The sequence below is a fragment of the Delphinus delphis genome, chromosome 5 (assembly GCF_949987515.2).
Source record: "Delphinus delphis chromosome 5, mDelDel1.2, whole genome shotgun sequence".
Taxonomy (NCBI): domain Eukaryota; kingdom Metazoa; phylum Chordata; class Mammalia; order Artiodactyla; family Delphinidae; genus Delphinus; species Delphinus delphis.
Window position 1 is genome coordinate 16,887,783 of NC_082687.1, and position 15,962 is coordinate 16,903,744.

General features: G+C 35.1%; 1 protein-coding gene across 7 annotated transcripts in view; it reads left to right on the plus strand.

Annotated features, from left to right (window-relative positions):
- The window catches only part of RAP1GDS1 (Rap1 GTPase-GDP dissociation stimulator 1), a 255,273-nt gene that overhangs the window by 223,540 nt on the left and 15,771 nt on the right, over positions 1 to 15,962 (plus strand). For 6 of the 7 annotated variants that reach the window (XM_060012003.1, XM_060012000.1, XM_060012006.1 and 3 more), the window contains 5 exons: positions 6,486 to 6,629; positions 7,415 to 7,546; positions 8,740 to 8,874; positions 10,242 to 10,367; positions 11,141 to 11,280. In XM_060012003.1, coding sequence (XP_059867986.1) covers positions 6,486 to 6,629; positions 7,415 to 7,546; positions 8,740 to 8,874; positions 10,242 to 10,367; positions 11,141 to 11,280 — 677 coding nt within the window. The remainder of the gene's footprint in view (positions 1 to 6,485; positions 6,630 to 7,414; positions 7,547 to 8,739; positions 8,875 to 10,241; positions 10,368 to 11,140; positions 11,281 to 15,962) is intronic. The other variant, XM_060012001.1, reaches the window with a different exon arrangement.

The following is a 15,962-nucleotide window of genomic DNA, read 5'->3' on the forward strand; positions in this document are numbered from 1 at the left end:
AATACCAACAAAGACAATACAAGAATAAAAATTAAAGACCAGTCTCACCATGAGCATAGGTCCAAAATTCCCATAAACTTTAGCAAACAAAATCCAATAATATATTTAAAAATTAATCATCATACCAAATTGGATTTATTCTAGAAATATAAAGTAGTTTAGTATTCCAAATGCAATCAATATAATTCATCACATTAAAACTTAATAAAGGAGAAAAAATCAAATGATCTTGTCATTTAGAAAAAGCATTTTAGAAGATTAACCATCCTTCCATGATTTTTAAAAACTCTTTGCAAACCATAACTAGAAGAGAATGAAAAGAATATATAAACAGAAGCCTATAGAAAGCATCATACTGAGTGGTATAACAAAAAGCATTTCCTTTTAAGATTGGGAATAGGAAAGGTCATCCCCATTTTTATTTCTTATTGTATTGTAGGAACTATCCAGTGCTGTAGAGTAAAAAAGAAAGAAAAGATATAGGAAAGAAAGAAATAAAACTATCATTATTCATAGATATGATTATGTATATCAAAAATATACTGGTGGTGCAGTGGTTGAGAGTCCGCCTGCCGATGCAGGGGACACGGGTTCGTGCCCCAGTCCGGGAAGATCCCACATGCCGGAGGGGCTGGGCCCGTGAGCCATGGCCGCTGAGCTTGCGCGTCCGGAGCCTGTGCTCCACAACGGGAGAGGCCGCAACAGTGAAAGGCCCACGTACCGCAAAAAAAAAAAAAAAAATACATATATATATATATATATATATAGATAGATATAGATTAATTTTTAAAATTAGAATTTGGTTGGGTTGCCAGGCAAGACAAAGAAAAACATCTAAAAACCAAAGCATTGTATTTTTACATACCAGCAAAAACAGAAAATATATTTTTTAAAATGGCACTGTTTAAAAATGAAGTATAAATAAATAAATAAATACACTGTATAAAAAATGAAGTATTTAAGGGAATTCCCTGGCGGTCCAGTGGTTAGAACTCCTTGCTTCCACTGCCAGGGACCTGGGTTTGACCCTTAGTCACGGAACTAAGATCCTGCAAGCAGTGCGGTGTGGCGAAAAAAAAAAAAAAGGAATACTTAAGAATGGACTAATAAAAGATGTGTAATCTAAACAAGGTCTCTCTCTTTGTAGCCTTCTTCCTTAGCTCTTCCCCACCACTGTCTTCCTCAGGCACACCATTTACCAGAGGATTCGACTTTAATGCATGTAATAGATGTGTTTGTGTATGCTTATGTGAAATTGTATTGATATAGTTTCATGAATGTATCTGTTTATAATTTATACAAGTGACATTTTTCTATAAGTTTCCTTGTATTCTTAACTTTTGTTGCTCAACAATATGTTTTAAGAGTTATGCATAACATTCTGTTATATAAGCCTACTTCACTTTATTTATTCTATTTATTCTTAGTTGTCAACAACCCTCATATCCAGCAAATACTGGATTTCATTGTTCATTTCTTCTTTGCTAGTTGTTTGAAAAGCAAGTGTTTCATTTGATTGAACCTACAAATGGAGAGATGACCCATAGTCATTATCCCAGACAGCATTCCAATTCTGCAGAAACCAATACTGACCCAGACAAAGAAATTATTGAAGCCATTGGGTAAAACACATAGATCTGTGTGCCATTTCTTTATGAAGATACCACATTTTGGATTTCTCTTTTTGTGAAATCTAGAGGTTGTGTTGCAATTTCAAGAAGAGGGTGGGACTGTATGAGACAATGACAGTCTTTTAACAGATACAGTTTTGGTGTTATTCTTTTTTTTTTTTTTTTTTTTTTTTTGCGGTACGCGGGCCTCTCACTGATGTGGCCTCTCCCCTTGCGGAGCACAGGCTCCGGATGCGCAGACCTAGCGGTCATGGCTCACGAGCCTATCCGCTCCATGGCATGTGGGATCTTCCCGGACCGGGGCACGAACCTGTGTCCCCTGCATTGGTAGGCAGACTCTCAACCACTGTGCCACCAGGGAAGCCCATTTTGGTGTTATTCTTTTTAAAAAAACTTTTCCTGTTTAAGCAATAAATGGTTAGAATTGTTACTTTTTAATGTCATCTTGGAAATACCATCAAATGAAATTTGAAAAAAATAAATAAATAAAAAATGTGTAAGGAAACTGTAGAAAGTCATCAAGAGAAATTAAAATCTAAATAAGTGCAAAGCTATATCACTTCCATAGATTGGAAACCTTGATTTTGTAATGATCTTATATCTCACCATATTGATCTTATGGCAGTTCTCATCAAAATCCCAAAGACCAAGAGTAGCCAAGATACTGTGAAAGAGACTAAGGTAGCAGAACTGATTTTATTGCATAACAATAATAAAACTTCATTCTGATAAAACTGTAGTATTTAAAAGACAATGTGGTATTGGTTCAAAGATGGACAAGAAAACCAGTGGAACAGGATAGCCCAGAAACAAATGGATGCATTAGTAGATGTTTATTTTACTAAGAAAAAAAGGTGTCACTGCAAAACTATATTGAAAGGACAATCTTTTTAATAAACAGTGCTGGGAATGGAAAAAAAAACTGTTGGAGACACTCATACAATCCCACTTAATACTATTTTTATTCTTTAAATTTTAAAAAATTTTTATTTTTGGCTGCGTTGGGTCTTCGTTGCTGCGCATGGGTTTTCTCTAGTTGTAACGAGTGGGGGCTACTCTTCATCGTGCTGTGCAGGCTTCTCATTGTGGTGGCTTCTCTTGTTGTGGAGCATGGACTCTAGGTGCGCAGGCTCAGTTGTGGCTCGTGGGCTCTAGAGCGCAGGCTCAGTAGTTGTGGCGCATGGGCTTAGTTGCTCAGCAGCATGTGGGATCCTCCCAGACCAGGGGTTGAACCTGTGTCCCCTGCATTGGCATGCAGATTCTTAACCACTGCACCACCAGGGAAGTCCCAGTACTATTTTTTAAATTTCACTTCAGATAGATTATTGACCTGAATGTAAAAAGTTGAAACAAGAAAGTTTATCTTAAAATATGAGATAGGAGAATATCATCACAGCCTTGGAGTACAGAAAGTTTTCTTAAGTCACAAAAAGCTGTAACTATAAAGGAAAAATTTATAAATTTTGTTATTTTAAAAGGAAAAACTTTTATTCCTCAAAGGACACCATTAAGAGTGAAAAGCATGACAGTAGATGAGAATTTATTTACAACACATGTAACCAACAGAGGGCTGATGTGTACAATATATAGAAAAACTCCCTCAAATCATTAAGAAAAATGTAGAAAACCCAGTGGGAAAATGTGCAAACGATTTAAGAAGGCAAAAGATAAAATCCAAGTGGCTAATAAACACATGAAAATATGCTCAGCTCATTAAAAATTAGGAACTGCAAAATAAAACCACAATAAAATACCACTGTATACTTACCGGAAAGTGATAATACCAAGTGTTGATGAAGGTGTGGAACAGTGGAAACTCATTAAGTGCTGATGGGAGTGTAAATTGGTACAATTTAGAGAACAGTATCTACTGAGTTGGAGATATGCCTTCCCTGTGAGCCAACAATTCCGCTGTTAGGTGTGTACCCAGAAATGGGTACATGTGCACCAGGAGCCATTACAAGAATGTTCATAACAGCATTATTTATAATAATGAATAAATGGAAACAACTCATATCCATTAACAGTAGAATAAATAAATTATGGTATATCCATATTATGGAAAAATACACAGTTTTGAAAGAATGAAGACAGCTATAACCAATAGTGTAGATGAATCTTATAAACATTAAAAGGAAAAAGCCAACACTGAAAAATACATATTTTATGATTCCATTTATATGAAGTTACAAAAAAGCTAAAATTAACTATAGTTTTTAGGAATGATTATTTGGTGAAACTATAAAAGTATGGATGTGATTACCTTAAAAAGCATGGTGATTTGAAAGGGAGGGATAAGTGATAGAAAAAAGTAAAGCACAGAGGGGCTTCCAGGGTTGTTGGCAATGAATTTCTTGATCTAGGTGATAGTTACACAGTTATTTACTTAGTAATAATAATTGATTAAGAGTAACGTATATTTTATGCACTCTGCGGCATTTGTGGGCTTTTTTTCACCACTTAGAAAAGATTTTCAAATATACATTTATACACATATACCTGTACATATATATGATACATGTATGTACATATGTGTACGTATATATGCAAACGGTGGTGATAAAGATAGATGTCCTTGGGCAGAATGGTATTGATCAGTGTGTGCTGGGCTGTCTACTTTGGCAGAATGCCGCATTTATCCTTTTTAATAAGGCAATTTAAGCCTCCCACATATATATGTGATTACAGTTAAACTGTTGAGAGGAAAGATCTGTAAACTTTAATCCTGACACATTTTAAATCTTCTGAATGCCTTAGATCTTATTCTTTAGGAAGAAATTTATTTTTCCTCTCATTTGTTGGTTTGGCCAAATAGGAAATTTTCATTGTGACCTTCAGTCAGTTTTATGCCAGAGAATGACCTGTACCCTTCCTTGCAATATTTCAAAATAACAGTGTTTTTCTCTCTTATTTGTTTTGTCCTCCACTATTTTCACTTGTGTTTTATAACTGTGTTGTGGACTGAATGATACTTTTGAAAACTTGTTTCTGGACTAGCCTTAGCATATCATCCTTGGTTTTCCTTGTATGCAAAGGAGAGTGATTCCAACATTTAAACTGGGATTTGTATAATTCAAGGTTTTTTGTATTTTTAAGGCTTTTTCATTGTGGCTTTCAATTCTAGTCGCCACACATTTCTACTTATGTCATTCTGTAACCAAGGAAACTCCCTACTTTGAGCATGGCACAGTGCAAGTATACCTTTTAAAAAAATATTACAGGTTGAATATTCTGTGTATTCTGAAATAATATGCTAAAGAATATCAGCGATACTAGTGATAGAAAAAAGCCAAACTTTTACACATTAAAATTGTCTGAAAGAACAAGTCTTAAGTATGAAAACAGTCTTTCCAAATAAAAAAGTTTCTTCCAAATAAAAAACTTGAACTGCCATTGCTGTAGATATGTGCATATACGGCTTAGGGAAACTGAAGACTAAAATAAAATCCAACTAGAAAATAAAATTTAAATTAAAAAATTTATGTGTAACAAATGTATTTCTGAGGTCAGTTGATCAGCATTTATCTTAAGCAGTATCAAATATACCCAAAATATTTAAGTAGGCCAATTTAGGTTAAAACACAAAGATGAATGAGGTATATTGGGGGAGACAGATATGGATGCAAATATAAAATCTTCAACGAAGTAAGTTCTATAATGAAAGAATAGTTAAGATATTAGTGGTACAAACAATATCGATTTGATAGGCTCACAGAGTTTGCTATGAAGATAATTTTAAAAAATATAATTGGTATGTAAATTCTGTCTCTAAAATTCCTTAGTTTGTTATCCATTAGAAAACTTGAAAGATATTTGTTTCTTTCAGCTTTTATTGTGAAAATTTAAAAACCTATTCAGGGGCTTCCCTGGTGGTGCAGTGGTTAAGGATCCACCTGCCAATGCAGGGGACATGGGTTCGAGCCCTGGTCCGGGAAGATCCCACATGCTGTGGAGCAACTAATCCCATGCACCACAACTACTGAGCCTGCGCTCTAGAGCCCACGACCCACAACTACTGAGCCCACGTGTCACAACTACTGAAGCCCACGCGCCTAGAACCCATGCTCCGCAGCAAGAGAAGCTACCACAATGAGAAGCCCGTGCACCACAACGAAGAGTGGCTCCCGCTCACCACAACTAGAGAAAGCCCGCACACAGCAAGGAAGACCCAACGCAGCCAAAAATAAATAAATAAATAAATTTATTTTTTTTAAAAAAACAACCTATTCAGTTGTAGAGAGATTGTAATATAATGAACCACCATGTACCCATCACCCAAGAAAGCTTCAAATTAATGAAAACCTGAAACGCTTTTTAAAAACATGACTTTCAAGTTCAGAAAGTTACAAATTAATTAACTGCCCTAGAAAAATAACATCTGTACAAATATGAATCCAAATGTAAATACTTGTGATATACTTTGAAATTCACTAATACCTCTTTTTAGTATCTTTGTATTCAAACTCCATTAGTGAATGTGTTTTAACTTTAACAGTTATGTGTGTTTTATTTTAAACAGTGTGCAGTATTTTATAGTATTGCTTTTAAATGTGAGCATAGTATCTAGAATAACAGTAGAATGATATTACTTACCTTCAGTGCTGAGAATCAATTTGTTTAGTTGCTGCCAGACATTGTGAAAAGTGACATCATATCAAATAGAAATGAAATAAAGCTTTTGTGTATTTAAGCTGCACTGTCAGATACTCCCATTTGAAACTCAAATCTTCAGAGGTGTGTGATCTAAATCATGCACTTTTTTGGTTTTTTTTATAATTCTTTACATTAAATTGCTTATACCAGAATTCCTATTTCATCTCAAATTTTGGTTATTTTGTTCACATTATTCTTTAGATGCTATTAAGCTACAGCTGGTTGAAGCAGGCCTGGTAGAATGTCTACTAGAGATTGTTCAGCAGAAAGTGGATAGTGACAAAGAGGAGGATATTGCTGAGCTCAAAACCGCTTCAGATCTAATGGTTTTATTACTTCTTGGAGGTGAGTTGTAATTTATGCCAACGAAAGAACATGACTGTCAGATATTTAAAAATTTATCGTCTCTTTTATAAGTACTATATTAGGCATTTTCTCATTTTCCTGTCACATTTAATCCTGTTGATTTGTTGATTTTGAAACCTTAAATACATCTTCCAGTATTTAAAGAGCTGTCATATAGAAGAGACAGCTGTGGCACCAAAGGACTAAAAGCGAGATGGCTACTTGGAACTTAGACTAGAAAAATTCTAAGCCCTTTTGTCCAGTCTCTGCTAAAAGGTTATTAGAAAAAGGGTCATTACTGAGACTTCCCTGGTGGTGCACTGGTTAAGAATCCGCCTGCCAATGCAGGGGACACGGGTTTGAGCCCTGGTCCGGGAAGATCCCACATGCCGTGGAGCGACTAAGCCTATGAGCCACAACTACTGATCCTGCGCTTTGCAGCCTGTGAGCCACAACTACTGAGCCCACGTGCCACGACTGAAGCCCGTGCGCCTAGAGCCCATGCTCTGCAACAAGAAGGCACCGCAATGAGAAGCCCGTGCACCACAACGAAGAGTAGTCCCCACTCACCACAACTAGAGAAAGCCTGCGCACAGCAACGAAGACCCAACGCAGCCAAAAATAAATAAATTTATAAATTTATTTAAGAAATAGAGTCATTACTTTTCCCTTTGTGAATTATAGATTGTAAAGTATCTATGTGATTTCCCAATTGGGTATTCAGTTAAGAATAGGGATATGTTACTTCTAAGTATTTTCCTCTTACCTGTTGCATTTACCTCTAGATGAGTCCATGCAGAAATTATTTGAAGGAGGAAAAGGTAATGTGTTTCAAAGGGTACTGTCTTGGATTCCATCAAATAACCACCAGCTACAGCTTGCTGGAGCATTGGCAATTGCAAATTTTGCCAGAAATGGTAAGCATATGAGTTCATCCTTATTAAATCAGACCTTCTGTATTTTTAAATTTTGCTTTGCCATAAGGTACACTAAACCTAAAACAGTTCAGAAGCGTGTGCAGTATCTGTGTGTAATACTACCTTAATTTTTCAGAAATCTGAAATACTAATATTGACTTTTCCAACAAATTACATATTTTATGCAATTCAACTAAGTTCTAATAGTTTGAAGGTCATGAACAGTGATTATGAAGTCTTTCTTTTGAGTACTGTATACTTCAGAGATGAATAAACTTGAGTCCCTTCTAATAAACATCTGATCTGGGAGGATATACTTTTTTGCCTGGTGATTTTATTTTGGATTTAATAATCTGAGTATTCATTATTGTGCCTCATTTATAGTGTTACACCTATAAAATCTAAGCATGGGTAATCCTCTGGTTTAAGATAGAATATTTACTTAAATAAAATTTCAGAGGCACCAGACCTCCATGTATATTTCTGAAGTCTGACACTTCTGCTATTCCCTCTAGAAACTTATACTGTGTCTAGGAAATACGAGTTATTTTTGTTTTTAATTTGATTTTATTTGAGTATTAACTGTTGTTATAGCATGTTATAATAGATGACTTATTCCATTTTTCCTTCCTTCCTTCTGGGGACCATCATTAACTCCTTAATGATGAAATTAAGACTGGCAAAATATTGATAATTATTGAAGCTAAATGGGGGGTAAATAGTAGTTCATTATAATATTCTCTCTGCTTTATAAATGTTTCAGAAATTCTGTCTTTAAAAAATAATTTAAATATCAGCCATGATGACAAAATGTAGAGTACTGTCACTGTAACGTTTGCAGAACACTGGCATACTTCACTATAAATGGAAACTATTGGAGGACATTTTAAGCATGTGGTTTCTACTTACTCATCTTCTGATATATTATCAGGAACTCAGCTAGAGACTTTTGGCCAGTTTTTAAAATTTTGGCCAGTTTTTAAAATTTTATCTGTTTTAAGAATCTTATAATCGGATTCTCAGTCAGTAAACAAACAAAAAAATCTGTAAATCTGATGTAAGAAGGAGATGGAATTCATTTTATTTTCCTATAGCTCCATTTTCCCTAATGTAGATAATGGGCAGGCATCAGTTTTACAAAATATTTATAGATATTTGTAAAGAGGGAAAAAATGTTTTTTGTTGTTATTTAGATGGAAATTGTATCCATATGGTAGACAATGGAATTGTAGAAAAACTTATGGATTTACTGGACAGACATGTAGAAGATGGAAACGTAACTGTGCAGCACGCGGCCCTAAGTGCCCTCAGAAACCTAGCCATTCCAGGTAAGACTTAAGAATGGGAGCCAATGAGATTTATTCTAAAAGTCATCTATGAGATGGGTGCTTTGAGACAGTTGTATCGGTAGCCTCTTTATTAGCTCAAATGCTTTTATCTCGTTCTCAGTGCAGTCCAATATTTTAATCTATTATTTAAATGAAATTCGTGGTTTCAGTCATAGAAACTGCTCTGAAACAACATCAAAGCCAAGGTCAATTAGCTCAGAAAGCAATAGTGCCTACTGTACAGCACAGGGAACTCTACTCAATATTCTGTACTGACCTATATGGGAAAAGAATCTAAAAGAGAGTAGATATATGTATATGTACAACTGATTCACTTTTCTGTAAGCAGAAACTAACACAACATTGTAAATCAACTATACTCCAATAAAAATTAATTAAAAAAAGAAAGAATGGGAGCCAACTGTGTAAGAGATAAAGATCTGTCGTTTTGGGAAGATATTTATGTGATTTGTGGACCTGCCCTGACCAAGAAAAGAAAAACAGTCTTCAGATTGCTTACATTTTTCTTACTAATAAATGGAGATCATATGTTAAAGAAGTTTTCTGAGACTATACAAGCATAATCTTCCTTTTTCAGATTATTCAAATATTCTATTACTTTTTGTGAACTCCTAGATTTTCATCATATTGTATAGTTAAGATTTTTTAAGCATCTTCAGCTGAGGTAAGATAATGGTATCAATTAACAGACTCCCTTAAAGAATGACTTTTAAGAATTCTTTTTCCCTACGAGCAGACGTACAATTTTTTTAAATAGCCTTAATGTGCCTTTTTGGATTACAAGGCTTTTGAAATCACATTATCACGGGAACTAATACAGGATATAGTTGAAACTATCCTTTTATTCTACTTTCTAAAGGTAAATTTCTGATTAGGTAAAATAGTATAACTATATGAAAATGCAATCTATATAAAATCAATTTGGCTCATGTAGCAGATTAATATTGTTTATTAATGTCTATAATATCTATATTAACAGTTGGGTCCAGGACAGAGGTAAAAAGAAACATTTATTAAAGTTGAGGAATTGTGCTTTTCATAAATAAGAAGGCAACATTATCAGATTTCCTTTACAAATTATTAGTTTATGATTAGATTTTAAAAGCAAGTAAGTGTGATTTTGTATGTTGTGCTCCTGTAGACAAATAGGATACTTATCCCCTAGCCCTCCCATTCCCAGTTCCATTCTTAAAATTAACAGAAAAGTAACAATGTTGCTTTTAAGTAGACAGATATAACATGGGGCCTTAAGATAATAAGACACTCAAAAAATGTATATTGAATTGGATGATGATCATCAAAAATGCTATCATTTTAACCAGTGTTTTTTTTTTCTCTCTCTCTAGTTATAAATAAAGCAAAGATGTTATCAGCTGGCGTCACAGAGGCAGTTTTGAAATTTCTTAAATCTGAAATGCCCCCAGTTCAGTTCAAACTCCTGGGAACATTAAGAATGTTAATAGATGCACAAGGTAAGAGAAATGCTTTCTCAAGGTGCATTTTTGGTATAATAGTCTTAATGTGCCTCTAGTGGAAAAAGGACCTGTTTTTAGCTTTCAGAATTATGTAATCATAAAGATAAGTAGCAAATAAAAGGCAAAAAGAGATTGGTTTTGGAACCCCCATTCATTAATTTCCATGCTTGTTATAATTGACTTTCAATGGAAATTATATTGCATTTCTCTTTATTAGTACATATAATCTGATTTTAGGTTAATTTATTAGTGGTTCTTGAGGGGTTTTTATGTTCTGGCAATTTTTATACCCTTTCTTATTACCTTGTAAAATTATCAAGTTGCAATACAGTGACAGTCAAAATTTTTTTAAATTTGTTTTGCAAACAGGGAGATCATTTTTCTGTTTACAGAAACAATAATGAAAACCAATCCTTGGGATGAGTTACGTTTATTTACTTCCTTCTAAATTCTAAACCTTCTCTATACTGATTCCTTAGAGTACTGCTAAAAATTCTTCGGTACAGTTTTCCAAAGTACTAACACACTGCCAGGCTGAGCCAAAAGAGTATAAAGTTGTTTATTTTGTTTTTGTATAAAAGTCCACAACTGAATAGAAAATCTCAATAGTCCATCAGATACGGAATATTTGCAGTTCTTGCTTTAATAAAATTGTTGTGTTCTGTTTTCAGACCTGTAATTTTCCTTCACACTCTTACATCTTTACCAGTTACTTCAGTTGATTGCCTATCAGTGATTCATTCCTTTGTGGTTTGCCTTCTTTCCTATAGCAGAAGCTGCTGAACAACTGGGAAAGAATGTTAAATTAGTGGAGCGTTTGGTGGAATGGTGTGAAGCCAAAGATCACGCTGGTGTGATGGGGGAGTCAAACAGACTGCTCTCTGCCCTCATACGACACAGTAAATCAAAAGTAAGTCCTGGAGGAAACCGTTCATTTATTTATGAAACAGATTAAAAGAAGATGGCAAGAGAAAAAGCTTGAAAGTAAAGGTATTCCTTGACTTGTGTAAATCTCCTTCGTATAAATAATTGACTTCACCATAGTAACTGTTCCAGCTGGTTGGCCACAGGAATGTTCCTCCCCGTCAGATGCTACCTCTTGGCATCTTTCCCTGCAGCAAAAGCAGCTGTTAACTTGGACCTTCCTACTACCTGTCTCACCTATAGCAGCCTAAAATCCCATCCATTTTCACTGACACCAGTACAGGACCAAGTATATTGTTGACAAGATGGAAAGTATGAAGAAAGCATAGCAAAATGAACTCCTGTGGTAGTCCTTTTACCTCTTCATCATAACTGCTCTGTCAGGCCCATTTGTTCATTTCACAGTCAACATTTTGGTACTTACAGTGTAAATATTATAAAATATAGTATGACTTTCAAGAATTAACGGTCCAGTGGGAGGGCAGATATAAAAACAGCATTAAAGCCACAGACTCCAATTCAGATATAACTTAGAAGACAGAGAGACCAACTGTCTGGGCATCACAGAAGGGGTCGTGTTTTAGATGTTAACTGGGAATCTCTCAGGAGGAGAGTGGGAAGAGAAAGCATAGAAAGGCCTCCAAGCAAAGACCACAGTGTGTCAGCAGCACAGAGGTCTACAACAACATAGTCCAAGAGGAAAACCGCAAGTAAAGCAGTATTGCTGGAGCAGAGTGTGTAAAGACAGTGACCAGAGAGGAAGAGAAGAGGGGATCAAGATGAATTATGTGCCAGCTTAAGGCGTATGAATTTATCCTATAGAGAATTAGGAAGCTCCCAAAGGATTTTAAGCACCAGGGTGCTATTATTTGGTTTTCATTAGAAAGACGACTCTAGGGCTTACTAAGGGCAAGGAAAACATAGTTTTTCAAAAATATACGTGCGAGATGACAAAGGCCTGAATTAAGGTTTTGGGTTAAGCAATTTGAAGTTGCTGGTATTCAACCATTTTGACACAGAGAAACAAGTATCATATGGTTCAACCTAATAGAAGCAGTGAGGATGGAAAAGAAGGATTTGAGAAAGATATGAGTGGCAGAATTGACAGAATTCAAAAGTGGGGTCCAAGGAGAAGGAGGTTTTAGAGAGAATTCCAAGTTTGGGGCTTAGCACCAGGTGGGGTAATCATGCCATTCATCAAAATAAGAGACTATGAGAAGAACTGACATTCCCTAACTTGCTTACTGCCAAATCACTCTTCTATCCTTTTCAGAGTCTTTACCTAATTCTTTGCTCCATTCTAGGAGAATTCTTACCAGTGGTTTCATTTAGGCAAACCATAATTCTGTTAACTAGATTGCAACAAACAGAGCCATGTTTGGGCATCTGAATTTAGAACTCTCAGGTAAATTCCTGTTACTTGTGGTGGTTAGGCCAATGAAGACTTGATTAATCCATAATATACCTTAAGTTCACTAACAACTAACAGAATTGTATAACCAAACCATTAGTGGACACAAAAATGTGTGCACAGGAAGATAACGTTCCATCATCTTAAATAACCCAATCTTGGAACCAAAGCTCTTCAGATGCTGTAATATTGAGATCTGAGGGTTTTGAGGCTTTTCTGTGGGTTTCATTATCACAGATTCCCTTTCCCTTATCTAATACCATACTCCCTCCCCCCAAAAGTTTTCAAATAAAATACCCATTAAGCATCCATCACCATGTAGGTTCTTTGAAAAGACTTATGAGAAATATGGGATGGTACCTTTCTAGGGGTGTGTGTGTGTGTGTGTGTGTGTGTGTGTGTGTGTGTGTAATAAAAAACAATTTGAAATGATATGGGATTGCAACTTTATAGTTACATTATAACTTTTTTACAATTCAGTACCAGGTAGGCTACTTTTTCCTTTACATATGTTTCCTACAACTGAGATTATACTGCTACTAAGAGGCAATAGGAACCTTGATTCATAGACGTTAATGATTAGAATACAAGGTGTGTTATCTGAGCTCTGGATTAGAATTATTAATTTAAATTATTTTTAAATTTAACAAACATTCAAGGAATAGATGATTCTGTTTGAACAGCATTTCTCAAAATATGTTCTATCGAATAATAACCCCAAGAAATGTTCCAAGAAAAGGGGTTTCATGGTCAGAGTAGTTAGGATAATAGTGCATTCCCTTTACTTGCCTTTAGAATTCTGTAGAAGCTCTAAAGAAACTTCCTTAACTTTAGCTATTTAACTGTGGGTCTTTTTTGCAAGAGGCATCTATTAACATTCCACTGGACATACTTTGGAAAATGCTGCTCTGGAGTAAGTTTTTAAAATAATTAAACACTAGGTACAAATTTGTTACATTCCTGTATATCCTTAACCAACTGTTGTGAATCACAGCTCTGTCCTTATGTTATTCTTAAACTTTGAATATTCTACTCCTTTTAAAGTCACCCTGAATTCTACCTTAGAGTCCAGTCCTCCAAAAGTTTGCACTGATTCATGGGGTTTCATGCTGGCTTAGGCCTTTCAGCCATGTATGGTGTATCCTTGTGCTTATGCCAATAGGTAAAGTTACATCTTCCCTCTAAAGAGTGCCCTAGGCTACGACTCGTAACCAACTAGCTGGACCTTCTGACTGCAGATATCAAAAACAGAGAAAGAAATATAGTTTGCCTCTACAATAGGAAAATAAAAATTCCCTTTTATCAAAGTAGGCACTTTTCTTTAACCTGTAAGAGTAAAACATTCTTCATCAGTATCAGCTAAAAACTTGTTTAAACAAATGTACTTAGTCATTTGCTTATTCATCCAACATTTACTTAAACCTATACTGAGAGCTTTGATGATACAATATTAAAAAAGAAAATTTTTGGTAGGTGATTCAGTAGCTACACCAGCCTACAGTCTTATAAATCGATTATCTCAAATTCAAGCCTATCTCAAACCATTCCATTGTAACAACATTGTTATACAATTTTCAACAGTCTTTAGCTGGATTTATCTCAACAGTTAAGAACAAACTGACCATAAATGCTAAATATGTGAGACTGTTAACATAGATAATTTGCCTTAGTTATATATGTACCAAAATTTAGTTTTCCATAAGAAAACTCCTTGAAAAATAGGATTATGAAATAAAATATTGTTTCAGACTTTGTAAAGCATTATAAAATACTTCCAAAATTCTTAAAGACTCTCCAGAGACATCTAAGGTTTAGAAGGATTACCCAGAGAAAACGTCTCATTATGTATATCTACAGTTTACTTATTATAAATGAAATGGTTTCAGAGAGGTTAAAATAATCTCTGGATTAATTTTAGAAGTGTATTGGTTAAAATTATTTTTAATTTTCCAGATGAACGTTCTTGCTCTATGGAGTGGTGCTAATATTCTTTTTTTTTTTTAATCTTGAAGTTAAAAATATAACTTTAAAATACATTCATAGAGCCCCTTCAAATCACATTAAATGACTGCCTCTGCTTGGCATTATGATGAATTCAGTGTGTATGCTTTTCCATAGACCACAAATGGTTAAAAACAAGACCTAGTAGTCAAACTGCCTGGATTGAATCTTGGCTTTTTACCATTTAATCACTGTCTGATTTGGGGCAAATTCCATAACTTAATCTAAGCTTCCATTTCTTCATCTATAAACTGGAGATAATATCTAGCTAGTGGGATTTTCTGTGAGGATAAAAATGAGCTACTATCTGTAAGTTACCCAGTGTATAAGTGTTGTCCAGTGTATAGGTGTTTCTCCATACAGGGTAGCTGTCAATAGTAATAATCCTCTTTTGTCATATGACACAAGTACAATGCTTCATTTATCTTTTATCCCCCATTCTATCGGGCAAAGTGATTCTGTAGAGTAGCTACTCAGTAAGCATTTATTGAAGTAGGAGGAGAGAGGGCAGGCACTTTAAAGGACAGTACTCAGATATTCGTTCCAGAAAAATGAGATGGAAAAGAAGCTACGCTTTGATTTAAGGTGTCAGGGTGGGCGGTGGTGATTTTTGGTATTTCTGATGTGCAGATTTTCTTCATTCATTCATCCCTTTCCCTTCTTTCTACTACAGTGGGCTTTTGAGGGTGAATCACAAAAGAGAGGATGAAATGACAGCCCAGGAACCTTCCTAAGTGACTGCATATGTATCTTGTGAATCTCTTTTGATCGTTTTTACTCAACAAGCTCCTTTGTGATATTTATAAAATTCTTTACTAATTTTAAGAATTCTTTATCAGTTTCAAATAAACTGCCTCTGAGTAAGCAGTATAAAGCGGTATATAGTCATCCTCGTCCCTCGGTATCTGAGGGGGATTGGGCACCCTCTCAGATACCAGAATCTGTGGATGCTCAAGTCCCTTATATAAAAACGGCATAGTATTTCCATCTAACCTACACACATCCCCCACAGACTTTAAATCATCTCTAAATAACTTATAATACCTAATATGATGTACATGCTAGTAGATCGTTGGAAATACAGTGTAACTACTAAATCGTTGCCAGCGCACAGCAAATTCAAGTTCTGCTTTTTGAAACTTTATGAAATTTTCTTCCCCAAGTATTTTCAATACATGGTTGGTTGAATCCATGGGTGCAGAACCTCCAGGTACGGAGGGCTGACTATATTGGGAGGCTTTCTTTTCATTAGAAAA